Source organism: Peromyscus californicus, unplaced genomic scaffold (genome assembly GCF_007827085.1).
Source record: "Peromyscus californicus insignis strain IS unplaced genomic scaffold, ASM782708v3 Scaffold_11__1_contigs__length_118956290, whole genome shotgun sequence".
In the NCBI taxonomy this organism is placed as follows: domain Eukaryota; kingdom Metazoa; phylum Chordata; class Mammalia; order Rodentia; family Cricetidae; genus Peromyscus; species Peromyscus californicus.
Genome location: NW_026294402.1, coordinates 61370494 through 61398078, shown reverse-complemented (window position 1 = coordinate 61398078; position 27585 = coordinate 61370494). Strand labels below are relative to the sequence as shown.

The 27585-nt window shown below is 45.0% G+C and overlaps 2 protein-coding genes and 1 long non-coding RNA gene across 6 annotated transcripts in view; 2 read left to right on the top strand and 1 right to left on the bottom strand.

Moving 5' to 3' along the window:
• Positions 1–21076, top strand: part of Usp3 (ubiquitin specific peptidase 3) — a 77712-nt gene extending 56636 nt beyond the window's left edge. For all 4 annotated transcript variants that reach the window (XM_052712882.1, XM_052712895.1, XM_052712901.1 and 1 more), the window contains 7 exons: positions 7340–7486; positions 10372–10478; positions 10578–10658; positions 18307–18425; positions 18648–18761; positions 18866–18933; positions 20382–21076. In XM_052712882.1, coding sequence (XP_052568842.1) covers positions 7340–7486; positions 10372–10478; positions 10578–10658; positions 18307–18425; positions 18648–18761; positions 18866–18933; positions 20382–20547 — 802 coding nt within the window. In that variant the 3' untranslated portion in view covers positions 20548–21076. The remainder of the gene's footprint in view (positions 1–7339; positions 7487–10371; positions 10479–10577; positions 10659–18306; positions 18426–18647; positions 18762–18865; positions 18934–20381) is intronic.
• LOC128094504 (uncharacterized) lies at positions 11377–24563 on the bottom strand. Its single transcript, XR_008212980.1, has 2 exons — positions 24455–24563; positions 11377–14005 (listed from the first exon to the last, which is right to left on the bottom strand). It is a non-coding gene; the product is annotated as an uncharacterized LOC128094504 (long non-coding RNA).
• Positions 22952–27385, top strand: Fbxl22 (F-box and leucine rich repeat protein 22). The gene is made up of 2 exons (XM_052712908.1): positions 22952–24790; positions 26972–27385. Exons 1-2 carry the CDS (start codon positions 24456–24458, stop codon positions 27363–27365), a joined length of 729 nt encoding a protein of 242 aa, XP_052568868.1. The 5' UTR covers positions 22952–24455; the 3' UTR covers positions 27366–27385.
• Positions 27386–27585: the final 200 nt, after the last annotated feature.

Here is a 27585-nt window from a genome sequence, read left to right as displayed (position 1 = left end):
TCCCAAATGTATTTGACACACCCCATATTTTGACACAGTGCAGTCTGCTTTTCTCCAAACATCACCTCATCACTGTCCTTTCTGGTTTCTATAGTCCAACTGTGAGCATGGTTTAGTTTAACTGCTGAGTTTACTGATTTTAGTATTTCTACTAATAAATGAAAGAACTTCAGAAGAGATAACCAGGTTGAGAAATTTACCCAGTCTCTCAGGTGATTTCTGACACACATGAATTCTGATGTCTCCTTACTTACTGTTGAGCATCAGCTGGTCTTTCTTCTGGTCCTGCAGTGATTGTTCTCCATTTTTTGTGTACTCAAAGAATTTCCCTTTGTTGAAAGACGCAGGTCTTGAGATTGTCACCACACAGCACCGAGTTACAAGCCCAGAGGTGGGCTTTCTTTGCTGTGAGTTCTGTGAGGACGCTGATGGCAGGTTCACTGAGCTCTGTGGGTAGGACTTTCTTCTCAAGGCTCTTACAGATAGGTGTGGTTCTTAAACCATGGTCATGCAGAAGCACAGTGAGTCTTGAATTATGCTTCCATTGTATTTATTTATAACCCTGACCATTTTCCTATTTGTAAATCCTGTTTTCCTTGATTAAGACAGGGCAAGGTCTGGGGAAACTGACTCCTGGAATGAACTTAGAGGGTTCTGAAAAACATGCATGTAGATAGATGTAGGAGCATCTTTTATCTACAAAGTGAGCATGGCAAAAACCATGAATGCAGCCAGCAGCTTTTGTGTACACGTCAAGGCTACTTTCCCCCACTGGAACCAAAAGCCAGTTACCTAGCAGGGAAAGTTAGTTCTTCACATTCTAGTGTGCATATCCACTTACTATACCTATGGCTTCCTAGTATGCCCAGCCTTGTCCATCTTTTTTTTTTTTTTTTTTTTTTTTAGAAAAATATATTCAGCCTTATTTTAGTAGGCCAAATATGCATGGTTCAAAATTTAAAAGATTAAGATTAGAATAGGCACTGAGTGTTTTTTTTCTCTCAGTCCCTCATTATCCTCCTGTTCTCTGAAGCACCCAGTTACCTGATCTCCATGTGTGCTTTCAGTGGTAATCTTTGTACATGTTCAAGTGTATTTAATTTAAAAATACGTGATTCTATGAATAGCCTCTTTACTGTAGCTTTGTAGATTTGCTTGTAGGTATGTGCATGTGTGTTGCTTAGATGGACAGCCTGTGCACATATGTATGGTTATGTGAATGCAGACTTGCTGGGTCGAAGTGTTTGTGCTCTGGTAACAGATGGTCTTTTATGGTAGCCTCTGGTACTACTGCTTCCATCAGCATGCGTTTGCCCTGTGGTCTGGCTGTCTATTTGCCCTGTGGTCCCATACTCTTTCTTTAGGATCCAGCATATTCACTCCATGGAAGCCTCTTCAGAAATTCAATCAGCTCATGTGGTACTCACTTGCATTTCACATTTACTTGCCATTTCTGCTTCCATGTACAACCTGATTGCCTCAACTTCCTAAAACATAACTTCTTTTAAAAAATTCAGTTCTTGTTATAATTCACGTAAGGCATGGGAGAATGATTTCACCTTACGTTAGTGATTCTTGGCTTTCTAGACAACATAAAAGATCTTTTGAGATTTTCAATCTTTTGAGATATTTGTGAAAGAGGACTTTAAGATACTGTGCGCTTCTTTATTTAAACAGCATTTGTTCTGGTAGGAGGTGTGCTGTTGCATGCTTATGCATTGTTGGTAAACACATTCATTTCTGTCATTTTCAGGTTTTATATGACAGTGCCAAACACTGGGCAAAAAATAGCTCAATATATTTTAGTTTTGTAAGTGTTCTGGCCAAAAGAGTAACTTACAATGCTTTTATGAATGTTGAAATATTTTAAATATGAATAGAACTTAAAATTCTACCAGGTATGCAAACAGCATAATAATAAATCATTTAGTCAAGAGCCATTAATGAGATAGGTGTGATGACACACATTTGCAATCCTTGCTCTCCGGACTGAGTCAGGTGGATTGCAGGGTTGAAGTGGGCTACACACACTGTAAGACTTTGTTCCATCTTCCATTCCCAAAGAAAAAGAAAACTCTAATATGTTTTAGATATTTTAGAGGCTGTTTATCCTAGACTGATAGGCTTTATGGACGCACGTCTTACTCTTTTTTTCTTTGTTGTTTTTTTGGGACAGGGTTTCTCTGTATAGCCCTGGTTGTCCTGGAACTCACTCTGTAGGCCAGGCTGGCCTCAAACTCAGATCTCCCTGCTTCTGCCTCCTCTGAGTGCTGGGATTAAAGGCGTGCATCACCACAACTGTTTTGGGGGTTTTTACTCTTTTTCTCTTTGAGGGGCCCGCCACTCAGCTCCCAAATAAATCACACACAGAGGCTTATCCTTAATTATGAATGTCTGGCCTTAGCTTGCCATGTTTCTTGCCAGCTTTCCTTAAGTTATCCCATCTACCTTTTGCCTCTGGGCTTTTCCCATTCTCTTACTTCCGTAAATCTTACTCCTACTCTGTGGCTGGCTGTGTAGCCGAGTGGCTGGTCCCTGGAGTCCTCCTCCTTCCTCTTTCGTTCTTTGATCTTTCTTGCCCAGATTTTTCCTTCTATTAATTCTTTCTGCCTGCCAGTCCCACCCATCCTTTCTCCTGCCTTGCCATTGGCCATTCACTTCTTTATTAGACCAATCAAGTGTTTTAGACAAACACAGTAACACAGCTTCACAGAGTTAAACAAAAGAAACATAAAAGAATGCAACACAGCTTTACATGATTAAACAAATGTTCCACAGCATAAACAAATGTAACACATCTTAAAATAATACTCTACAACATCTGTTTCCTCATCTAATATGGCAGCTCTACTTCAGTGTAGTCTCCCGAGTAGCAGGGGAGAATACAGACCCCACTTGTGTATAATGATTTTAGACCATCAGGTGTTTTAGACAGGCACAGTAACACAGCTTCACAGAATTAAACAAATGCAACATAAACAAAAGTAACACACCTTAAAATAATATTCCCCAGCACACCTGCTATTTTACTCCTGTTTTTATGTGTGGTATTAGAAATTGGACTTAGAGCCTTGCACATAGTAGGTAAGTGCTCTACAACTGAGCTATCCTCAGCTTTTTTTTGTTTGAGACAAAGTCTCATTAGGTTGTCCAGGCTGACCTAAACTTAGGATCCTCCTGCCTCATTCTCCTGAGTAGCTGGGGAGAATACAGACCCCACTTGTGTAAAATTATTTTGGTTTTTTTTTCTGTTGAGATGAGGTCATTACTCGGTTGTCTAGGCGGGGTCTGGACTTGGTGATCCTCCTGACTCAGGATTACAGGCGTCCTCTGCCACATCAAACCTAGCTGCTCTTGGCTCTGACCCCCCATTGGTCTTAGCCATCTTGTAGATTATTCTGTTTAGGCAGGACCAATACATAATAACATACATTATTCAGTGTGTTGCTTTCCAACCTGACCAGGCGCCTCACTGATGACAGTTAGTCTGGTTATTCTTTATCAAAATAGTCATTTGTCTTCAAAATGTGTGTCTTAATATGCCACAAGTTGTTGTGAAGAGACCCTTACCCCTTGTCCCTCTACTGTGCTTCATCAGTGTGTCCTTTCTTGGCCTTCTTCCATTTAGAAAGGACACTTCAGGTCTGTTAGGCATCCTGTATGTGCAGTGTGATTTCTCACATCACTTTGAGAGATTTTCTGATAGTCTTTTTGTAGGCATCAAAGAAGAGGATAATCTTAGGTCTAACAATTTGACTGTAAAGAACCTTCGTTATTTCCTTTAGTCTTTTCTCTTCATTCTGGTCTGTCATGGAGACTGCATTTGGGTCTTCATAACCCATTTCTTCATTAGTTCACAAGCAGTTACTGGTGACACCTGACACGTACAATGTGCATGCCATTTATCTCAATTACAAAGCAAGAGAAATCTAAGGTAGCTTAAGAGGATTCTGAACCTGGATTATGTAACTGGGAGACAACTGAAAAAATAAGATACTAAATAATACTTAAACAGACTCATTGACTAATCTGAAAGTCTTTAAAATAAAATCAATTAATTATAGAGTGCTGGAAAGATGGCTCATTGGTTAAGAACACCTGTTCTTGCAGAGGATATGGCTTTGATTCCCAACACCTACGTGATGCTCATATGGCTGGTAAATTCCGTTCCAGGGGATCCATCAACTACTTCTGGCTTCCGTGGGCACCAGACTTGCATGTGACTGTTCATATACACAAAATAAAATAAGTCACTTACTTTTACTTCTCTGAGACAGGGTCCTGGAACTCACTCTGTAGACCAGGCTGGCCTCAAACTCAGGGATCTGCCTGCCTCTGCCTCCTGAGTGATGGGATTAAAGGTGTGCACAACCACTCCCCAGTCATATTTCTTTTTTTATTTTTCCTTTCTTTTTTTGGTTTATTTGAGACAGGGTATCACTATATGGCCATTGGCTGTCCTGGAGCTCACTATATAGAACAGGCTGCCTTTGAGCTTGAGGTCTCCCTGCCTTGGCCTCCCAGGTGCTCGGATTTATCTATGTATTTCTTAAAGGATATAGTGTAAATGCATTTTTAAATTCAGAATCAGAAAAAAAAGACATTAGTTTTGCTAAATTTCAGGGGTTTTTTTTGAGCTGAGGATCGAACCCAGGGCCTTGTGCTTGCTAGGCAAGTGCTCTACCACTGAGCTAAATCCCCAACCCCAAATTTCAAATTTTTAAACAGAAACTTGTGAGCTCATGAAAGTTGAGAATGTTTATGGTATTAGAGAATCATAGGGTAATTGGGAAATTCTTTAACATACATTAAGCAGCTTGTTTTTTAAAGGGATAAGTATGATGAAATTGTTGCAAGGTGTTGACTTGCATGGTATATTTTAGAAAAAATATGGCTTAGATTATTTGGGGTAGAGTGAAATTTTTGTAGACTTGCAGATAATCCTGCTCTTACCTTGAGTCATGAAAACAGGTGGATGCTGTGCTGAACTGGTGTAAAGCCTTCCTTTGTATGTAGATATCCAACTGTAAGCTTTGGGTATCTTTGGACTATACATTTGAGAGTTGTTTTGTGTTTTGATTTTTGTTTTCGAAACAGGGTTTCTGTATAGCTCTGACTGTCCTGGAACTGTAGACCAGGCTAGCCTCTAACTTACAGAGACCCTCCTGCTTATGCCTCCTGAGTGCTGGGATCAAAAGCGTGCACTGCTACTGCCTAGCTGAACTTTTGACAGTTTTATTTATAGTAACTTGAGAAGTATTTGAACATATATTGATAGTTGCTAATTTTATACTTTAAGGCAAGCTATAGTGAATAAAGTAACTTCTGATTTTTAAGTTCCATTAATTAGGAGACTGCCCATAATTTGTAAGTTGTAGGAAAGGGAAAATATATATGTATTAAGGGAAACTATATGACTGAAAGAGAATTTGTCTGAAAGAGTGAATCTTAAAGGTCCCCAGAACAATTTACCATTTAAGGAGATCCTTAATTGTGAAAGGTGTATAGGACACTTTTCTGTCATAGTTTTAGAATACATTTGATATATCATCGTTTCTTTTATTTGGATCTCTTTATTGTTGTTCACTAGTCATTGATCTGGGTTAGTGTAAGAATCCTATGAAGTCTCCTCTCCCAAATATAATGTAATAAGTAATATGAGAGTATGTTGTTATGTGCATTTAAATTTAGGGTGATGCATAATTGTGTATGAGTCAATGCATTTTTAAAAGAACATGCTCTCGCCGGGCGGTGGTGGCGCACGCCTTTAATCCCAGCACTCGGGAGGCAGAGGCAGGCGGATCTCTGTGAGTTCGAGGCCAGCCTGGTCTCCAAAGCGAGTTCCAGGAAAGGTGCAAAGCTACACAGAGAAACCCTGTCTCGAAAAACAAAAAAAAAAACAAAAAAAAACAAAACAAAAAAAAAAAAAAAACAAAAGAACATGCTCTCTAGCTCAAAAGACGGAAGTACAGAATATTAGATATCTCTAACTCATTGTGTGTGTGTGTACACACTTACGGAGATCAAGGGTTGACATCTGGTCTTTTTGGTTTGAGATAGGGTTTCTCTGTAGCTCTGGAAGTCCTGGAACTCGCTCTGTAGACCAGGCTGGCCTTGAACTCAGAGATCTGCCTTAACCTCTGCTTCCTGAGTGCTGGGTTTAAAGGCATGTGCCACCATCACCCAGCTTGGTATTTCTTTTTTTTTTTTTTTTTTTTGGTTTTTCGAGACAGGGTTTCTCTGTGTAGCTTTGCGCCTTTCCTGGAACTCACTTGGTAGCCCAGGCTGGCCTCGAACTCACAGAGATCCGCCTGGCTCTGCCTCCCGAGTGCTGGGATTAAAGGCGTGCGCCACCACTGCCCGGCGGTATTTCTTTTTTAAATCAATTTTTTTTTTATTTTTTTTTATTTTTTTTTTTTTTGGTTTTTCGAGACAGGGTTTCTCTGTGTAGCTTTGCGCCTCTCCTGGAACTCACTTGGTAGCCCAGACTGGCCTCGAACTCACAGAGATCCGCCTGGCTCTGCCTCCCGAGTGCTGGGATTAAAGGCGTGCGCCACCACCGCCCGGCTCTTAAATCAATTTTTTAAATTAGTTAAAAAATTTAAACTGTTTTTTAAAATTAACTTCTCTCCTTTCTTTACTTTTCTGTTTGAGATGAGGTGGCTCCCTGAATTAGGAGCTTGCTGATTGAGCTAGGCTGGTTGACCTGGCCGGGGAGCCCTAGGGGGTTCTTGTGGGGCTTCTTGCCTCACCAGTGCTGGAATGACGGGCACTTGTGTGATGCTGTTTCACTTGGGTTCTGGGGACTGCATTCAGGTCCTCATGCTTGCAAAGACTGACTGACCTATCTCCCTACCAGGCCCAGTAACTAATTCTTAGGTCGAAGAATGAGTTCTTAAACATATATGTGTTCTAAATTTCTTACTTCTTTTAGTGAAACTTAGACATGGTTTTCAGGTTAGGTTAAGTTAAAGATTTGTGTCCTTTTAGAGAGGACCCATGGGAGGGTGGGAAATTTCAGGGTCCATTTAAGAGGTACAGATTTGTGTGCTGTCTCTAGGACTCTCTTGTAGGACTTTAGATAAGTCATATGCCACCCCTCCCCTAATTTGTCCCTTAATTTATTTCTGAAGTGGAGAGGTCAGTGAAAATCACTGCAAATCCAATTAGCTTTAATATTCCATAGTTTTTGAAATGAAGAGAAATATGTGTCACGTGTAGAACTGGTGAGACAGAGGGTGGGAATCGGAGGCATGCTTGTGAGCATGGGGCTGCAGTCCTTCGTGATGTTTGATGGGCAGGGAGAGCCTTCCCACATACTGTTTTTGTTTACTTCAAGGGGTTATCAGCAGCAAGATGCCCACGAATTCATGCGCTACCTTTTGGATCACCTACACTTGGAACTTCAGGGTGGCTTCAATGGTGTTTCCAGATCAGCAATTCTACAGGAGAATTCTACTCTGTCTGCAAATAACAAATGCTGCATGTAAGACTTAGCTTACTTTTGCTCTACTCAGAAATGTCTGCTGGTGTGTGTGTGTTGTGTATGTGTGTGCGCGCGCGCACGCTTGCCATGTGCTTTTGCATTTACATTTACATCTTGATGTTGTTCTCATTATTTTTGGTGAGATTTAATTAGCATTTAAAAGGTTTTCTACCAGATATACTGAATAATGTAATACTACTGAGAGCAGGGACCCGATCTGTAATCTCAGAACATTGGATTGTGAGTCCAATTCCAGACTGAGCTAGTAGTGTCTCTTGCACACACAGTAGTAATGTTTGCTAAAAGCATTTCTTTCTTTTTGAGTAAAACTGAGAAATTAGTAAGTTTTCTGAATTTTTTCTTGTCCCTTACTGTGAACAAAACCTTTTGTCTTGTTTCCTTTATATTAACAGCCTGAGACATACTCTGATATCAGAACAGCTATTTTGCTGAGAAGGAAAGTCTTTTTTATTTCAGTATGGATTCTAGTCATTTACAATTTTTAAAGACAGAGCTTTACTCTGTAGCCCTGGCTAGCCTGGGACTTCCAGAGTGTGCCTGCTTCCTGAGTCTGCACCGTGCTCGGCCCTTTTTTTTTCAGTTGTCAGTATTCTTTATAGAGGATTCTTTATGTAGGAGAGGGACTTAGAAGACACTGGTACTTTCTGGTCGTTGGCACTCACCCTCCAATCCTGCAGTGTCACTGAAGAGCGACTGGTGTGAATTACCAGCTTCCTCCAGGACCCTGAAGTTCCAGTCAGAGCACAGGGTAGAAAAGGAAGTCCTAAAATCCAGTCAAGCTGTTTGTTGTCCTAGCACCAACTTAAAAATAGTGTTAAATAAGAATTTGTATATTATAGCATATTCATATATAAAAATACTGATCTGTGCTCTGTCAAAGATAACCTGTATGAAATGAGAGCGTATGTGTCCTTAGTATCTTATGAGCCCGGGGCATTCCAGTGGAATTGCACTGTATAATCTTCATGGGATATAATTTTAGTATTAGTCTATTTAAAGACTAGCAATTGCAAGTTAGAAGAAAAAATATATCAAATACTAAAGCTTTCCCTTTATTTGCTTCATTTCATGGGAGGATGTTTCAAGATCTAGAGATATTTGTTAAAAGCACTTCTGGAAGCTAGGAGTGGGGTGGTAATGAGATGGAAATGCCCAGACAGTTGTTAGTACTAATACAACAGAACAGTAAGCACTTTGGAAATTATTAATCTTTTTTTTTTTTTTTTTTTTTTTTGGTTTTTCGAGACAGGGTTTCTCTGTGCAGCTTTGCGCCTTTCCTGGGACTCACTTGGTAGCCCAGGCTGGCCTCGAACTCACAGAGATCCGCCTGGCTCTGCCTCCCGAGTGCTGGGATTAAAGGCGTGCGCCACCACCGCCCGGCTATTTTTTTTTTTTTTTTTTTTTGGGAAATTATTAATCTTAATGCCATGCCCACCAGATGGCTGAAACTTGATTTCTCCCAGGAAATGATTATGAGGAATGAGTTTTAATGCACAGCTTTTTAATGAAGCAGTTTCCATTTCAATTAAAGGCAACTTTGCATATGTACATTAGCATGCAAGGGTCAATTGTAGCTCCTCATTTTCATAGAACTTGTATGTTCTTTGGTTATGACACAGGTATAAATGGAAAACCTGAAATGGTTGTTATGTCTTGTAGTTCCTAATGTCCCTTCAGCCTTTTAAAATCCATTTCTTTTGCATGTAGTGAAGTTGCTTGGATAGTTTTTTGTCTACCATCATGGCAGTAGGTTTAACGTGGTGTGGTGCAGAAATCTCTGCTCAGTGTAAGAGAAACTGGTTGCTGCAGGCAAAATGGTATTTTCTGGTTCAAGTAATTGTACAAGGCTCACAAACAAGTATTTGTTGTAATATTATTACAGACAGGATCTCTGTACAGCTATGTAGATCAGGTTGGTTTTGAACTCTTGGAGATCTGCCTGCCTCTGCCTCCTGAGTGCTGGGTTAAAAGTGTACACACTGACCCTTGGCCATTATAGTACTATTACTGAGAGCAGACACTGAACCACCTCAATATCCATTGGTAGTGTCTTGGTTAAATAAAGGGCTTAATGTGGAGAGCAGCTGCATGACCTAAGCTGGGTCCTAACCCTCTGTCTCAGCGTCGTGGTCTGCAAAGCAGAAACAGCAGTATATATACACAGCTCTGAGCGCTCACTTCACAAACAGGGGTGCTCAGAATGGAACCCACATACAGGACACTTGCTACTCCAGGTACCCTTTCTTCTTCCTGAGCCTGTGGTAGGTCTGGAACCTAGACACAAACTTATGGGGAAAAAATACCAGCAAGCGAAGGTGTTGCCTGACTTTTTGCTGATAAAATAATGGTGAACACCCGAAGTGCTGTTTGGAGTGAGGATTTCATGTCTAGCAAGTCTTGGAGTCAGGTGCTCTTCCTGTCGCTCTCCGTGCTCATGCAGCTGGAGCAGAGGAATAACCATGTTAGAGCATTCAGGTGCTGAATTTCTCGTTGCTTGGTAAGGTGGTGTCTTTTTATTTACACTGTTTTTATGAAATTTTAGTGCTTCTGACAAGGGCGCACTAGTACATAGCACCTTTTCTTACCTGTAGTGGTTGTTAACTCAAGCTGTAGTAAATGTCTTTATTTCCTCAGGTTGAGGATATGACATCAAGTAGTTTGGAACATTCTGTATACTCAGCAAGGCCTTACAGTGAAAGAGTAAGACGCAAGGCCACACTTACGTTCTGATGGGTGTGTTCTGATGGTGAAGCTGACACCTATCACATGTGCAGTCACTCACGAGATCTGTTTTCCCAGGGTTAATGTTTTAAGAACTAAAAGAGCGATTTTTATGAGCTGTTTCCCATGTGGTGTTTCTTTAGAAATGGAGCATCAACTGTTGTCACAGCAATATTTGGAGGAATTCTCCAGAATGAGGTCAACTGCCTCATCTGTGGGACAGAGTCAAGGAAGTTTGATCCATTCCTAGGTAAGGGGATGTGCTGCTGGGTTTTGTTGTTGTTTTGTTTTTTGGTAAATCTGTAGTGAAGTCAAGTGCCTTTAATAACTCTGGTTCTTTCCTTTTAAGATCTCTCTTTAGATATTCCAAGTCAGTTCAGAAGCAAGCGCTCTAAGAACCAGGAAAGCGGGCCAGTTTGCTCATTACGAGGTATGGGAATTTTAATGTTGCTTTCCTGTTAGAGCTCATAGTCTGGGCAGCTTTTTATCTGTGTGTGGTTCACACTGTGTTGTACTTACTACTCCCAGATCCTGTAGGAAGAACACCTCCACATGGTATGTCAACGAAGGGTAAATACTTAGGTTTCTTCTCTTTTTACCTTTTTGTTGTTGTTTTTCAAGTCAGAGACCCTGACTGTTCTGGAACTCACTCTGTAGACCAGGTTGGCCTCAAACTCACAGCGATCTGCCTGGCTCTGCCCTCCTGAGTCCTGGGATTAAAGGCATGTGCCACCACTGCCTGGTGAAAAAGTATATTTTGAGGACTGGTGTTTTTTTTTTTTTTTGGTTTTTCGAGACAGGGTTTCTCTGTGTAGCTTTGTGCCTTTCCTGGATCTCACGCTGTAGACCAGGCTGGCCTCGAACTCACAGAGATCCGCCTGCCTCTGCCTCCCGAGTGCTGGGATTAAAGGCGTGCGCCACCACCGCCCGGCGAGGACTGGTGTTTTAAGGGAGCAGGAGAACTCTAGAAATCATACTAAGGAATGGATAGGCTCAGAAGCTATACCTCACATGGACCCACCCAATATTATTATTTTTAAAGGGAGAATATACTCCAATATAATAATACCTGGGAATTTCAATACTTCACCTTCCTTAGTGGACAGACAGACAGAAAATCTGAGTTGAGCCATACTACGAAGCAAATGAACATTTACAGAATATTTATTGCAGCTGCAGAGTACACGTTCTTTTCAGTACATGCAGTATTCTTTAGGAAAGATCAGATGCTAGGTCAAACATGGAAGTCTCAGTGTGGTGGTCCATGCCTGTAATCCCAGCACTAGGGAAGCCAGGAAAATTTCACATTTGAGGCCAGCCTGGGCTATGTGGTGAGATCCTGTCTCAAAACAAAGAAGTCACAACAGAGTAAAACTGTAAATCAAGGAGGATATACAAGGGAAACAACTTGCTCTTAAATGACCTTGAAGACAGAAGGAAATAAAACATCTAGAAACATGATAATGACAACATATTAGAAGTAATATTGATAGAGGCGATGCAACAAATATATACATAAAGATGGACAGAATAAAGGTCAAATTGGAAATACAATTGAAACTACTAGGAAAATGGAAAAGCTTTTTGAAAAGATAAAAAACCCGAGAGGATGGATACCATAAAAATACAAAGAAATTATGAACAACTATACAAGACATGGGTAAATACCTGAACACATACAACCTACCAAAATTTAGCCAAGAAACACAAAGTATAAACAGATGAGTAATGGGCTTGAAACAGTAATTGAAGGCCCACACCTTCCTTGATGTTCCTGTCTCTGGACACCATTACACTGGCCTGGTAGATCTGTCTTTTACAGGGAAATGGGTGGAACCAGAGGATGTCATGGTAAGTGAATAAGCTAGACACAGATATGGATCACATGTTCCTACTCACACTTGAAAATGAAGACACACCAACAACTTAAAAGTAGAAATGATGGGCATGATGGGCATCACCACAGTGAACCATTGATCTGTACAATTAGTATGTGTTAGCTACAACAAATGGAGATGGAAGGAATTCTGCCCAGCTGTCTTCATAAAGCATCACTCAGTATCTTCCTGTGGTGATATAAAGGAGCTGGCATACCAATGTTTCTGTAAAATAGAAAATGTAGTACACAAATAAAATGTAAAAAAGCCACAACATAACCAAGTGGGAGTCATCCTAGGGATGCAAGGATGGTTCAACATACTCAAACCAATAAACATGATACAGAATAGCAACAAAATGAAGGACAGAATCCTTGCAGTTATTGTAATATATGTGATAGAAAAAAGGTTTGATGAATTCTAAACACATTAGAAATAGTCATAATACCAAAGGCTGTATAGTAATAAAGTATGTGACTGACATTGAAAGAACCTAGAAATTAGTCCATGTTGATACAGCCAACTACTTTTTGATGAAGATGCAAAAAACATACAGAAGATAAAGGAAAGCCTTTTGATAACAAAATTGTATCCACATATACAGAAGAATGGAACTAAAGTCTCCTCACTGAATAAAAATATGAACTCAAAATGATCATCTCCCCCTTTTAAACCACTTTCAGGGGCATGTTGAATTTATTATGTAGAGATGGAAATGTGTGATCACCTGTAAGTCTTGTACATGTGTCAAGTCTCCTGCAGAGCTGGACCTGGACATTTCCCTAGGTTGTCCTATTTGTGTGTTACTAGAGACTCTAACCTTGTACTATTCAAGCCCTCTCCTTTCCAATGAATTTGTATGTTATGCCCTGGAGGCTTCTGTCAGTGACGTCTTCCCTCAAGGACCCTACTGTCGTATTACAAATCCTATTGTCCCAACATAAAGTGCAAACATTTAAATTGTATTACATTTGTGTGTATGTGGAGGTCAGAGGACAACTTGGAGAAATCTGTTCCCTCCTTTACCGGGTGGGTCCTAGCAATCATACTCAGGTTGTCCGACTTGGCAGCAAGTGCCTTTACTCACTCGCCGAGCCAGCTCACTGGCTCATTACTATGAGATTTGTCTTAATGGCATTAATCTTTTTAACAACAGTCTCTTTGTTCAGGCCACTTCATTCAGAGTTTCAAATCTGCTCACATACCCCCTTCATCAACTGCATATGTTCTTAATGTTTGCTCTTCCTTTCTGTAAATCTGGCCAAAAGCAGTGAGCCACAGCTATACTACAACCTGTATACTACACTGTTTTAAAATTTCCTCCACCAAATAAATCAGCTAGTCCACAGCATAGTTCAGCTTTACTCAGGGTAGCAGGACACAGGCAGATGTTACAGATTGTAGCCTGAATGCCCAATCCAATAAAGTCCTTGAACCTTCATTAGCCTGTTTTACTGTCTGCATTTCTGTTGGTGTTCTGATCTTCCACACTCCTGCCAGAGTGGCCATTATGCTGCTGACAGAATTCTAGGGCTTCTCTACCTAGCTGCTCCAAACTTGTATATTCTTTCTACAAACCAGTTCTAAAGGCCCACAAATCAAAAAAGGTCAGACTTACCACAACAAAGACAACATTTCTTGGTAACACTTTTCTCTGTGTTACTTTTCTCATTGCTGTGGTAGCAGCACAGAGGAGAAGGGGTTTATTTTGACTCATGGTGTAAGAGGTTACAGTCCATCCTGGTGGGAAGGGCACAGAAGCAGCTTGTGGTATAACTTAATATCTCATGGGCTAGGAAGCACAGAGCTCACGGCAAATCCTACAAGGCCATCCAGTGCCCTCTTCTGGCTTCTTGGGGGTACTGCAAACACATGGTACACATTACATGAAGAGAAAAACCTATACACACAAAATAAAAAAGATAGAGGAAAAAATCATTTTGAATACAGCAAAAGACTCCCTATCATAGTAGCAGCAAAAACTCAAGAAGTATTCAACAATAAACAAAAATAAGCAGGACCACTGGGTATGGCAGAGAATCCTGATAATCTCATTACTTGTAGCCAGAGTGATAGGATTTTGAGTTTGAGGGTAGCCTGGGCTACATAAAAGTAACAAATGACCTAGAGGAAGAAGAAAAAAAGAGCCTCAACCATGCTACGCATGTGAAGACCCAGCATGGTAACAGCAGTTTTTTCAGAATTACTCCCTAAATTTGTTCAAAAGTTTCTCTGTAGGCAGACATTCCTTACGAGAAGCTAAAGAAATCAAGTAGAGGCAAGATAGAAATTGGGTAGGAATGTCCTAAAAGTACTAAACAGCAGCTGTTGATACAAAAATGTGAGCAGGACCAGATCAGACAGACAATGGGCAGTTCTCAAAGCGGCATCATTCCAAAGCACAGCCCTGGCTCTGGCCTGGGAATCGCCTGGCTCTGGAACTTGCTAGAGCAGTTCCTTCACATCCATGGTGTGATTCCCACAGGACCCATCAGGTAACAGTGCCAACCTCAAGCAGCAGGTGGGAAGCAGCTCTTGAGAACATCTGCCCAGTCTGTCTTGGTGGGTGTTCGGCCAGAGCTCTTTGGTTAAAGCACTGCTGGTTGTCAGCTCGGTGGTGTCATGTGGTGAATACCAAGCTAACATTAATAGTTGGACCGAAGGAACAGGCACAGAATGTTGTAAAAATGGCTTATGAGATTATATGTGAATGTAGAATGATGAAATTTATGTGATAAAAAAAAATGTGTGAGACTAGAGGTTATACCCAGGTACTTACACATAGTTAGGGAAGCATACCACCGAGCTCTGTGCAGACCTTTTAGTATGTTTTATATTGGAACATAAAGTTAGCCACTTACTCACAGTGAGTGAGCCCAAGCAGGCCTTCAATTTCTAATCCTCTTGCCTTGGTCTCCTAAGCAGTCCCATCACAGCCTGCACCATTAGGTATGGTTCATGTGCATTGAAATTCTTTAGTGTTTCCAATAGGAAGTTTGATCCAAGAAGAAATGGAACTGCAATTTTCCTCCCTAATTCTCCCACCCCTACCCCCCCTTCCGAGACAGGGTTTCTCTGTGTAGTTTTGGTGCCTGTCCTGGATCTCGCTCTGTAGACCGGGCTGGTCTCGAACTCACAGAGATCCACCTGCCTCTGCCTCCCAAGTGCTAAGATTAAAGGCTTGTGTCACCACCGCCTGGCTATAATTACATAATTTTTAAAGGCAGTAAAATGTGTACCCTATATACTTTTCATTTACTGGTTTGCTAAATTAGCTTTGCAGAGTACATAAAAGATAATCTAATGACTAAAACAAACCAGTTTTACTTCCTTCTCTCCATGGAGATGCTATTTGAACAATTTCATATGGAAAACTGCCAGTTGAGAAACAGGCCCTCAAACATGAGAATCCTGAGATTCAAAAAGTGTAGATTTCCCCCTAGAAAGCAGTAAAGTACTGTCAGCACCTTACTCATCCTTAACAGTAGTTGAGCAGACATGGAAGCTCTACCAAGATGTGGGTGCTGTCTATGGATGGATGCTCATTGGCCATGCAGTCTGCTTCCCATATGGGCTCCTACGGACTACCACACTAGTACTTTAGGCCCACTCAGTGATAGCAAAAGATAGGTTGTCTCTGGGTATGCTGTCTCTTAAACAGTGTCTGTGTGTATTTATTTTAAGATGTCCTTCCTTCGTGTAGAAAAGCATGTTCTGAGCTAGCACAATGGTTTAGCTGACAGCCACAAGGCTGTAAAGGACTTGCTTTGCAGGTAGGCCCAGAACCCTGTAAAGATGCCAGGCATGCTTGTAATCGCAGCACTGTGTGTGTGGGGGAAGACAAGGGGGGTCCCTAGAACTTGGTGGCCAGTCAGTCAGTGACCCTTTCTCAAAGGAGGTGGGCGACATTTCTGAGAATGACATCTCAGGTGGTCCTTCCTGCCTCCATATTCAGGAGTGCATGCATGCACAGGTAGACAAACACACTTTTTTTAAAAAAGAAACATGAAAACTGACCAAACGACAATAAAACCCCAGAAGAACAGAGACATCCTTTAGCCAGTCACCCTGATTTACCATGGTTAAAGATTTGGGCATTACATGGTCTACATGTAGCAGTACTGTTTGTCCCAAACTCCATCCTTCCTGCCTTTGCTCTTTGTCAAGTACGAACTGCTTGTGGGGGCTGTTCCTGGTCTCCCTATCCTGTTGACTGTCTTGGACCAGTTCCATCTTGTTGACTAGTTCCAGGGGTTCTGGGCAGCTGGGTGAGGTCAGCTCTCCTCCTTGTGCTGATGTGCTGGATGCTGTGGGCCGTCAGTGTGGTTACTCACAAACCCCTTGCTGGGGTCTGTTGGACCTGCATTGACTGGGAGATTTGGAAGGAAGTGACATCCTGCCAGTGTCTTTCTGCCCGTGCGCCTTAACTTCTTGGACTTTGTACATGTAAGACCATCCTATTTGCAGATTTTAATTTTCCCTTTCCATTTGAGATTGTCTTATTTATTTTTCTTGCTCATTGCTCTGGCTGAAACTTTCAGGGCCACGTTGAACAGATGTGGCAAACATGGACGGGGTCCTTGGCTTATTTCGGTTTTGTACTGGGGTGGGATTTCACCCTGAAGTTTTTCATACGGGCTCTTATCACACTGAGCTCTCTTCTAGTCTGGGTGTTAGACAGTGATTCTGAATAAAGGAAACCGCTTTTCTTTCCTCATTCTATGTCCTTTCTCCCATGTCCCCCAAACCCTACCACAGCCAGCTTTTTACATGATGCAGTACACACTGGTTGATAAAAACACCCACGGTTAGCTTCAAAACTCTAAGAGCATCATAGGACCAGTCTAAAGGGAGTCACAGTGCCAGCCAGTCTGCATTGTAGCCAGTGATCTCTAGAGCTATAGAGATACGGCACTTGGGAGGCCCCTGAAGAGACAGAACCCTGTGTTTACAAATTCAGGTCTAGTAGCAGAGGCTTGCTCTAGGAAGGGTAAGGCTGAAACAGTATGTCTTCTCTGGGGACCACTGGGATAATGGGATCTATCAGGATCAAGCTGAGGAAGGAAATGCAGCCTGAGGAAGGTTTAAAGGAAGGAGTGGAAATTGCGCTGAGATATGCCTAGAAGGTATTAGAATCATGAGCAAAATCTGCCGTAGATGCGTGGGCCTCACGACTCTTGGGGGCCCATCAAGTACAGGCCACACTAAGCTCTGCTAGACTTTGCACTGTCTGATTTCCCAAAGGGACACTTTTTGGCACTGCATCAGGGAGGCCAAGGCTGACTCTGACCTGAAACTCTTGAGAACAGTGACATCATTGCCTTTCCTTGCCTATCTAGGTTCTGCGTGCGACTCATCTTACCAAGTTAATTCACTGTTTTACAGTCTATAATACAAAGACAAGCAAAGAAATGAACACCACAGCCAAGGGTCACAATCAGGGAGAGGCCGAAGAAGTGTCTGACCTAGTACTGGCCCACAGCTGCATAGGTATCCACCCCATGGCTCTAGCAGATGCTGTGTGCACAGACTCTGGCTTCTCAGGTGCTAGACAGAGTCAGTCTCTTGCCCTGAGAGTTGGGTACACAGGCATTTGTATTTTTCCACGCAGTAACATGTATCTTCAACAGATTTCCAAGCTACTAACTGCAGCAGGAGTCCAGAAAGATTTCCTGTACAGGCCCAGTGAGCACAGAGGCCTTCCCATCTCTGCTCTTGCAGCATAAAAGCAGCCAGACCACGTGCAAACAGAGCCAGGTCGCTCGATGATCTGGCTTAGGACCACAGTTTACCAACTCCAGATTAAACAATTAAAACCTTTTAAAAGAGTATAACGTAGCCATGCCTTATCTAGGGGGCTCTGGACAGGGATTTAGATTAGCTCTAAGACTGGAATGTTTGAGCTAAATCTGACTTTATGTGCTTGGGTCTCTATTAGAGTGTTGATTTCACCAGGAATCCATCTTTATTAGCATTTACAGATGAACTCATGAAAAGTGTGAAGTAGCTAGGTATTTTAAGCCTGGTCTTTCTTCCCAGCAAACATCTCCTGTTTCTAGCTTGATCCTGGGGATGGTTCACTTTTTTTCAAGTTCTAGAACTTGGAACCTGGGTCGTTTTGCTTCAAGTTAGTCTTCCCCCAAGTGCACTGCCTCTAGAAGAGCCAGCTCATCTTAATGCTGTCAAAACCACTTACTGCAGATTGTCTCCGAAGCTTCACCGACCTGGAGGAACTTGACGAGACAGAGCTGTATATGTGCCACAAGTGCAAAAAGAAACAGAAGTCCACCAAAAAGTTTTGGATTCAGAAACTTCCCAAGGTCAGTGATGTGTTTCAGTTAGGGTCTTTTCATGAAGATGCCCGGGGAGAGTTCGATGAACTGTAAACTCTGTGAACAGTTCCGCCTGGTCTGGAAGGTTTGCAGTCAGAGTATCAAGTCAGAAGAAAACTGGGCGTGCTGGACTGAGCCAGCAGAGCTGGGCAGTACCGAAAGGCGAGTCAGCTGGGGTTGTTCTCAGTCTTTGTCCTGATCTGTCACCAGGTGCTGTGCTTGCACTTGAAAAGGTTTCACTGGACAGCGTATTTAAGAAACAAAGTTGACACGTACGTAGAATTCCCGCTGAGAGGCCTGGACATGAAGTGCTACCTACTAGAGGTAAGGCAGCTGGGAGAGGAAGTCTTGGCAGGGAGGCAGGCCCTGGGCTGTCATTGACCACTGCTCCTAACTCAGCTCTCCGGTACCTCTCCTGTGTTCTGTAGCCAGAGAACAGTGGCCCAGAGAGTTGCCTGTACGACCTTGCTGCTGTGGTGGTGCACCATGGCTCTGGGTAAGTGGCCAGCTTCTTGGAGTTGGGAGTACTTGGTAGCCACAGAAGATGGCTGCAATTTCTAGTCACTCACTGATTTTCCCTGTACTCCCTAAAAATGGGTGCAGAGTCATTAAAGGGTACAGAGTGCTCCTTTGTGGAACACTCCTGAGAAGACTGGCTGTGAAGCATGAAAGCCCTACAAAAGCAGAACTGGGAGGAGCAGTCCATCCTCTACTCCACACCACTACAGACTGGCAGCCTTTGCCATAACTTACCAGGTCGTCTACTTTAAAGATTGACTTTTAGTTTTGTGGAGTAAGTCTGGTTTTTGGGTTTGTCCTGGAGGCTTGGTTTGTACTTGGGGTTTACCTTTCTGATTTCTGGTCTGATAGAGAATAATGACTTTTTTATCACAGATCCTTTCCCTCTCTCTGTGTGGATACTGTTCCACTGACTGTCACAGTGGGGAGGCTGAGCCCACTGGTTTTTATAAGCACCCCGTTGCTTTTCTTAAACATAAACAGGGACACTTGTCGGGTCTTTACTAATGGAAGTATTGTATATTCAGCCTCATTCTCTTTTCCCTCCTGGAATCTGTTTGGTCCTTCCTGCCCCGAACACTGTGCTGCCAGTGCACCGTCAGAGTTTTGTAGCCGGCAATTGTCCTTTTCTAACATCCAACTCCTGTTTTATGCTTGCAACGTCTTCCTGTCAGTGTTGGCATGGAGAGTTCTGGCTTCTCTCTGGCCTTCTGCTGCGTGGGATCCCCGTGACTGTCTCACGTCTCCCTTTTTGCACTCTTCTAAAGCTGGATCTTCCCCTAGTGCGTGGGAAAGCAGGACTGCTCAGGCCCTTGGGGCAGCCATGGCGGTCTGTACCTGCTCTGCTCACCGGGTCCGTGCTGACAGGGCAGTCACAGGAGGCTTTCTTACTGCTGAGCTGGGGTGTTGCCCCCTCTTTCTGACAAGAACTCTGTCATCAGTTTTGCATGTTTTCCAGAGGTTTCCACATATACTTACGAGGCTCTCTACAGCTCTCTAGTTTCTGCGTTGCCTCTGGGCCATCTGCTGTGTGTTCTAGAAACTCATTTTGTGGTCAGTTGGTGTATTAGTTTCCCACTGTCAATATATTCCTTGTCTGTGGGTTTAGAGGAAGGTAAACACAGGAGCTCAACTAACCATCTCAAACTAGAGGTTTCCAGTATTTATTCTTTAATTACTCTACTTATTAATACCTTTAGCACTGCACAGCTGCAAAGATCCTTTTGTGACTTCTGTAGTTTTTTGAATCATCATTTGAGACTGGGTCTCACTGTGTTACCCTAGAACTTGCTGTGTAGACCAGGCTGGCCCCAAACTCAGAGATCCCAAGTGCTGGAATTGAAGGTGTGCACCACCACCCAGACCTTTTCCTATTTACTCGTTCATTTTACTTCTAGTCTTTTAACTTTTGCCCTTTCTTTACAGGGTCGGTTCTGGACATTACACAGCATATGCAGCTCACGAAGGCCGCTGGTTCCACTTCAACGACAGTACTGTAACAGTGACTGATGAGGAGACCGTTGGGAAGGCAAAGGCCTACATTCTGTTCTATGTGGAGCGTCAGGCCAGAGCTGGATCAGATAAACTTTAATACCTCCTCTGACCACAATTCAACTATACCGGACAAACATTTCCAACTTTCCATAAATACTTGATCCAAGAGTTAATTTCGTTATGCACTTTTCAATTTCCAGTTTGGGGTTTAGTTTGGTTGATGGTAGTGACTTACTCAGTATGGGCACCAACTAATTTTTGTTGTTGTTCCACCAGAAAACCTCGGCAGGCATTTGGATTGGCTGCTTTAGTTGTAATAACTCAGTTTTATATGTAGTTTCCAGGACTTAGTTCTGTTTGACTTTTTATATTAATGTTTTCAGTTGTCACCAAGGCACATGCTGAGAGCCACCCTACCTGCTGCCTTTCATAGCTACTGGCCAGGTCAGGGACTCCAATGAGGATTGTGTGCGCAGGACCTGTGGCCCACTGGTCTCACAGTGACTGCTCAGGAATTCCTCTGACTGTAGGTGGTAGCTGAAGGTCAGTAGACCAGGCCATTGCCACTGCCTGTGTCTCTGGGCTTCTGTTTCTCAGCGTTAAATAAATCTGTCAGTTCTGTCGCATCTGTGCTCAAGTTCCAGAATTGCTGTTTGTTTCTGTTCTACTGTATGTCCTTGGAGCAGACAGGCCAGGAGCACTGAGAGTGTTTGAAAAGCCCTGTGATTTAGCTGCATGGTAGAGGTATGTCCCGTGAGGTGGACTGTTTGCCCATCAGAGGTGAGGTGTTACCCTCCAGAGTTGATAGTCACCCGACTTCAGGTGTTGCTGTGGCACCCCTTCCAGACAGAAGTGGAGTCATCTTTAGTCTGGTTTTTAACTCGCTCCCTGCCTGAGAGCAGAGCCAGGGGAAGTATTTTTGTCTCTAAACAGGAATAGTTTCTATTCTTGAATTCAGTAGCTTAAAAAAAATTGTTCACAAAAGTAGGTAGAAGCACTGTTTGGATTCAGCCCAAACTGAAATTTGGCCCATTTAAAGAAGGCGACTCATGGCAAGTACTGGAGGCCAGTGACTGACCGTGGGGTGGAGGGAGTGGAACCTGCAAGTCAGGGTTCAGAACTCCAGCACGGCTTGTTCTGTGTTCACCTCCAAAAGGGACAAGATGTGCTTCATGCAGACTTTGTAGCAATCTTATTTTTTCTATTTAAGGAAAAGTTTGGTAGCTTTTCTTGGTTAGTGTGAAGTTGATGGAGCAGACATGGCCCAGTTCCACTTTAATATCAGCTGGATAAATTCTGCATTCCTTTCCAGCAGAAATGACACACTGGATCAGCACTTGAACACAAACCTAACTTGAACCTGTCAGGACAATGGCCACATGTGGTTACGTTGAAAATACATTCCTCAGTCACAGTAGTCATGGTCCCAGTGCTGGACTCAGTGCTGGATTGTACAGGACAGTGCAGTCTGGTGCACTTCCACAAGGCATGGGTTCTCTTGCACAACACTGGTCTAAATTGTCATGCAGACAAAGCAAGCTGTGGCATCGTGTTTTAAGCATTCGGGAAGACATGAAGGAACTGAGTTAGGAGGTAGAGGCATATGCAGTTCTATTATTCTACTGGTTTGATCCGCAGACTGAGAGTCACATGATTGGCTCTAATGTAGTAGAACCTTGATTAACACAACAAAGCCTGACTGTCTTATCTGACCTTGAACAAGCTCCTGCAAATCCAGGCTCCTCTGCTTAGAAGGGAGACTCTTTGACAGCGGCACTTAGGTCTTGGCCTCTCCATGGGCAACGTAATGACGTACACAGTAGACTCGGGAGCGGACACTGTCACATCGGGGAAACAGCGGCACTGCTGGGTGGACTGTGTGACTGCTATGTTGGGGAGAGCAATTTTTAAGGCAGGCAATGCTGTTGGCATACAAGGGAGTGCATCATCTCTGGGAATTTTTGTAGTGGTTTGATTGCTTGATTTTACTTTACAATGTGTGAGTGGCACCATGAGGACTTTTTGAGAAAGTGACCACACCCATTTGCATTGTGCGTCTGAACATCACGATGTAAACGTGCCTATTTCTGCTGCACCTCTTACAAGCTTGCCTTTCTGTGTTAAGGCTTTCTCCACATCACACATTCTAGCCTGCATGCAGCTTTTTGCTCAGAGCTCATACTCAGGCAGGGCCTCATGCATCCCCTGTCCCATCAGCCCCTGGGAACAGGAAACTCCAAGTCCTCCCACACAGGTGGGGACAAACAGTTTGTGGCAACACAAGTCTCTCTCCATGGTGGAGAAACCTATGCTTATCCACTGTATTCTACTCAGTGTGTAGTGATGACAGATAATGCAATTAAACCAGTCACGTGTGCTGGCCCTGATTTGAGTGTCATGTGTCTCAGCTGTGGAACCTACTCAGCGATTCCTTAGAGCCAGACTTTCCCTCCTTTGGTTTAATGTAGGTATCTTTTACCCACTGTAACCTCCTCACGTCCCTAAACTCTCTCACGACCCTTCTACTGCTGAAGTCAGCTCTTGCTCAAGCTCTGGAAAGGCTCAGGTAAGAGCTGGTATCACAGCCAGAACATAAATCCCCTGTGGCCAGGGGCAGCCCTGAGAAGATGCCACAGTACAGGAGGAAGGGGACACATGTGACTGACTGGCACCACTGGGCAGTAGCCGCCAGATGAAGGGTGGTTGTGCCAAGCTTATCTGCCATTAAGACTAGTAGTCCATCCAATGCCAAGGACATCACTTTGCTCAGGACCCCTCTTCTGCTGTGATCATATCCTAGTCCTGCTTCAGCAGCTGAACTGTTAGGTGCACAGTGTATTAAGGGTCTCTCCTCTTTCCTGTTACTCCTGGGTTGTTCCAGTAGAGCTAAGAAACGGCAGAAGAGCAGGTAGCAGGGTGGTCCTGTAGCCTACATCGGCAGGAGGAAAGGTGGGTGGCCATTACGAGGTTCTGTAAAAGTCCTTTCAGGGGAAGCTGCTGCTGTCCTGTGTTTCTCATGGTGTTGCATTAAGTGCAGCTTCATTAGTTCCAGATCTGCAGTACAGCAGTGCCTGCCCTCATCTATGCACTACACTAACACTGCCACCCTACCCAGCAGGGCAGCTGGGAGGGGCATGCATCTAAACCCACCAGACTTGCAGTTTACTCCAAGTCATTTACACTTCTCTTGCATTCAAAAATAGAAACTGAAAAAGAGCTGCCTCTGCCCATCCTCACATTTTGGGAAATACTGAGACAGATAATGAAACCATGCAAATTTACACACACATACCCCACACTGGCCTGCTCGTGTACAAAACACTTCTGCTGAATCTTCTATGAAACAGTTAAGGGTAAAAATGGTGCCATCTGGGCCAAGAAATCCTTTGCCCAGTAAGGACATTGGGATTTGAAGATAGCTCAGCCTTGACTGGAAGCCATCAATCTCCTGAGATAAAGTAACAGAAAAGAAGTGTGACCCTTGGATTCCACTCACAGCTCGGAATGTGTCACCTCCCTTAGCTCAGTGGATAGAACTCGCCTCTTCCTAGCAAGGGCAAGCAAAGGAGCCACACGGACACACTGAGATCTAACAGTTAACATTCACTACTGCCTTGCCAGGGAGAGAGACTGGCAGGCCAGGAGGGCTGTTGTGGCCAATCACCTCCAGTGAAAACACCTTGAAAAGCCAAGAGCCCTGTGCGCAACACTACTGTCAGCTCAGAGGGAAAAAGAAAAAAACCTTTTAAGGAAACTTTAACTTCAGTGGGCTGCTCTTCTGCCAGGCCTTTCAGGCCCTCTGAACATAAGCCGAACCACAGATGTCTGCGTTGTAAGTCTGGATGCTGAAACCCGCCCTCCCTACCCGGACGGCTTCAGCACCAGTTGTTAGCCAAAAATAAACACCATTCCTCAACCATATATGTCCACCAGTCGTGATCTGGGGAGGGAGCAGGAGGCAGGTCAGACCCTTGCCGGCCACACTCCGTGAGGCCGCCACTCACCATGCACATAACGCAGCTCAATCGGGAGTGCCTGCTGCACCTCTTCTCCTTCCTGGACAAGGACAGCAGGAAGAGCCTCTCCAGGACCTGCGCCCAGCTCCGAGAGGTGTTTGAGGACCCCACCCTCTGGCCCCTGCTGCACTTCCATTCCCTCGCAGAGCTCAAGAAGGACAACTTCCAGCTGGGCCCTGCATTGCGCAGCCTGTCCATCTGCTGGCATTCCAGCCGTGTGCAGGTGTGCAGCATCGAGGACTGGCTCAAGAGTGCCTTCCAGAGGAGCGTCTGCAGCCAGCATGAGAACCTGGTTAATGATTTCCTTCTGCAGGTGTGTGACAGGTAGGCCACCTTGCCCCTGAGCAGTGTGGCCTTGCTGGCCTTGGCTCCAGGGGGTCAGGAAAGCACACTTCCAAGAGCAATATGGCTCAGACTCAGTCTAAGGCAGACAACCAGTGCCCAAGAGTTGGGTAAAATCAGCTCACTCTCAGTCTCTCAGCTCTGGAATCTGCCTCTGTGGCAAAGGAGCAGAGAGGTTCAGCTGGCCCTGTTCTTGGAGCAGCTGTCTTCACTGGCAGCCGTGAAAGGTTGGTTAGGTCCAGCTGAGCCTGAATTTTCAAGGTCAGGCCCTGGGAAAAGACTTCAGAGACATCAGTGGGCCCAGGCCTCTAATTTGGCCCAAGCAGCCCCCCAAGGCCTGAGAATTGCTGATGAGGAAGGAGAGCCAAGTGCTCAGGTGAGCTGAGCCAAAGCCTATTGCAGAGTAGCAGTGAGTGAGTGTGAGGAACACTACTTACCTTGCATAGTACCCGGGGGAGTATTGCAACTGTCAGAGGAGTGTGATGTGCCCAGTATGGGGCCACCAGATTCTTAGCAGATAAGAGACATACCAACCAGTTAAATTTGAATTTGAGATAAAGCAACTCATGCCCTGCAAACAACCCCTATTTGATCTTTTGACTCCTCCCACAGGCTGACCCACTAAATGGGTTGGCCACACCTTCCTGCATTGGGCAGCTCTGGCCAACATGGCTCTGCCAGCAGTTGAAGAGAGAGCTCGGTGCTCGGTGCTCGCTAACAAGCTTGAATGGTTGCCAGCTGCTGTCACTCAAAGTTAATAGCCACTGTTGGCCGGCTCACCACAGGAGAAGAGGAAATAATTACAGTGGCCTGCCTCTCACCTCTTTTCCCCAAGTTGGATTGTTGTAGTGGCTCTGACTAGATCAGGCCAGGCCATTTTGATAGGTTTCACTAGGTTCAAAATCCCAGACTGCAAGGTCTGGATGGAAGGGGGAGTGTCACAACCCCAAGTTGCTGGAAGATAGCTAGGTTTAATCCCCCAAATCAGCAAGATTTGATGTCAGGTTACAGGGTCTGCCCAGCACGGGTCCCCAGTGTCAGAGAAAGTGCCAAGGGAGTTGAGTTCCCAGCTCTGAAGTTGTACAACTGACCCCAGACCAACTGTTCAAACTTGAACTCACCGCATACCTTTTTTCTGCAAACAGAAAATTGTCTTGTGTCACAGGGTGAGAGGATGAAGTGACACGGTAATACCCAGTACACGGGAGAGGGGTCAACTCAGTCGGGCCGGGAGAGAGTCACCTGTTCTGCCTTAGACATTCTCAATCTAAAACTCCAGGGCCACGTCAGGCGATATGCTGAGGGCTTAGACGCACCTTCCTGACGGTCATGAGTTGCAGTATCTGGCCTACGAAGTATCTACCAGTGAAGTCACCTGAGCCACCCGGAGCCAGTCTCTTCATTTACAAAACTGGGGTAGCACGCGGTGGGGTGATGAGTGCCAGTGTGCCCAAGGCCCATGGACTTGAGGGAGGAGGCATGGGCTCGGTGTGGGAAATGGTGCCACGCCCGTTATATTTTAAGTTACTTTCATCGGCCGGGGCACAAGGGGGAAGAGCTGACAAGGTGCTAAGGGACGGTCGTATGGAAAGGAACCTGCTCCTGCAATCCAGACTCGGCTCCTTGACCGCAGGGCCCAGGCTGCCCTCCTGGTCTCCAGGAAAGTGGGTTATGTCTGCCTGCAGGGGTGCCCTGCTCACTCAGACCTCAGTCCTCACAAGCGCATGGGTACACACTGCCACACCCCCCTACCACCCAGAAGTAAACTTTGGCTCAGCCATGCCAGCCACACTACAGAGAAGTCTCGGCAGCGTCCCAGAGTGTACCAACTTCAGGGCCCGCCTCCAGCTGCCTTGGGTTCCAGGCTGCAGACCCTGGGGATGGAGTGGCTTCAGGTAATGGAGCTGAAAGCTAGATGCAACACTATGGCATTTAGTCATCAGCCATTACCCCAGGAGACTTCCGTCCCCAGAGTCCCCGCCACGCACGGCTCCCAACCCCGGGGAGGATCTAAGACACAGCTGTCCCTCCCAGAGACTCGAGATAACGGCTCCAGCAGACGCAGGGGACGGGGCCCTGGCTGCGGTCCTAGCCTTTCGGACTCCAGGGGAGGACTCGAGTCCTGCCGCACCTCGGCCCCGTGTCACCGCGCTCTCCCTGCAGGTGCCCCAACCTGGCGTCCGTCACGCTTTCGGGCTGCGGCCACGTCACCGACGACTGTCTGGCGCGCCTGTTGCTCAGCTGCCCGCGCCTGCGCACGCTGCGCCTCGAGAACTGCGCGCGCGTCACCAACCGCACTCTGGCGGCCGTGGCCGCGCACGGGCGCGCGCTGCAGACGCTGCACGTGGACTTCTGCCGCAACGTGAGCGCCGCTGGCCTGCTTCGCCTGCGCGCCGCCTGCCCGAGCCTGACCCTGAGCGCGGAGCACAGTGCGGCCATGATCCCCGACCAGCCGCCGCGCGCTCGCGCCTGCGCGGCCTCGGTGTTCCCGGCTGCCGCGGGGGGACTGTGCCTACCTCACCCCACGAGTTCCTGCGGAGGACGCGCACGCGATTAAACGAGCGGAGGCTTGGGAAACACTTGGTGGTTCTTTCTAAACGTCCGCCCCGACCCCGCGTTTCCAGCCCCCGCGCGCTCACGCGCCCTAGCGGCCCGGCCGCGCACTAGGCTGGCGAGGAGCCCCTGAACGGCGGAAGAACTCGAGGCTGGGGCCTCCCTAGCCGCTCATGCCCACACCGAAGCAGGATGCACTAACCGTTCTAGAAAAGTCGCTCCCG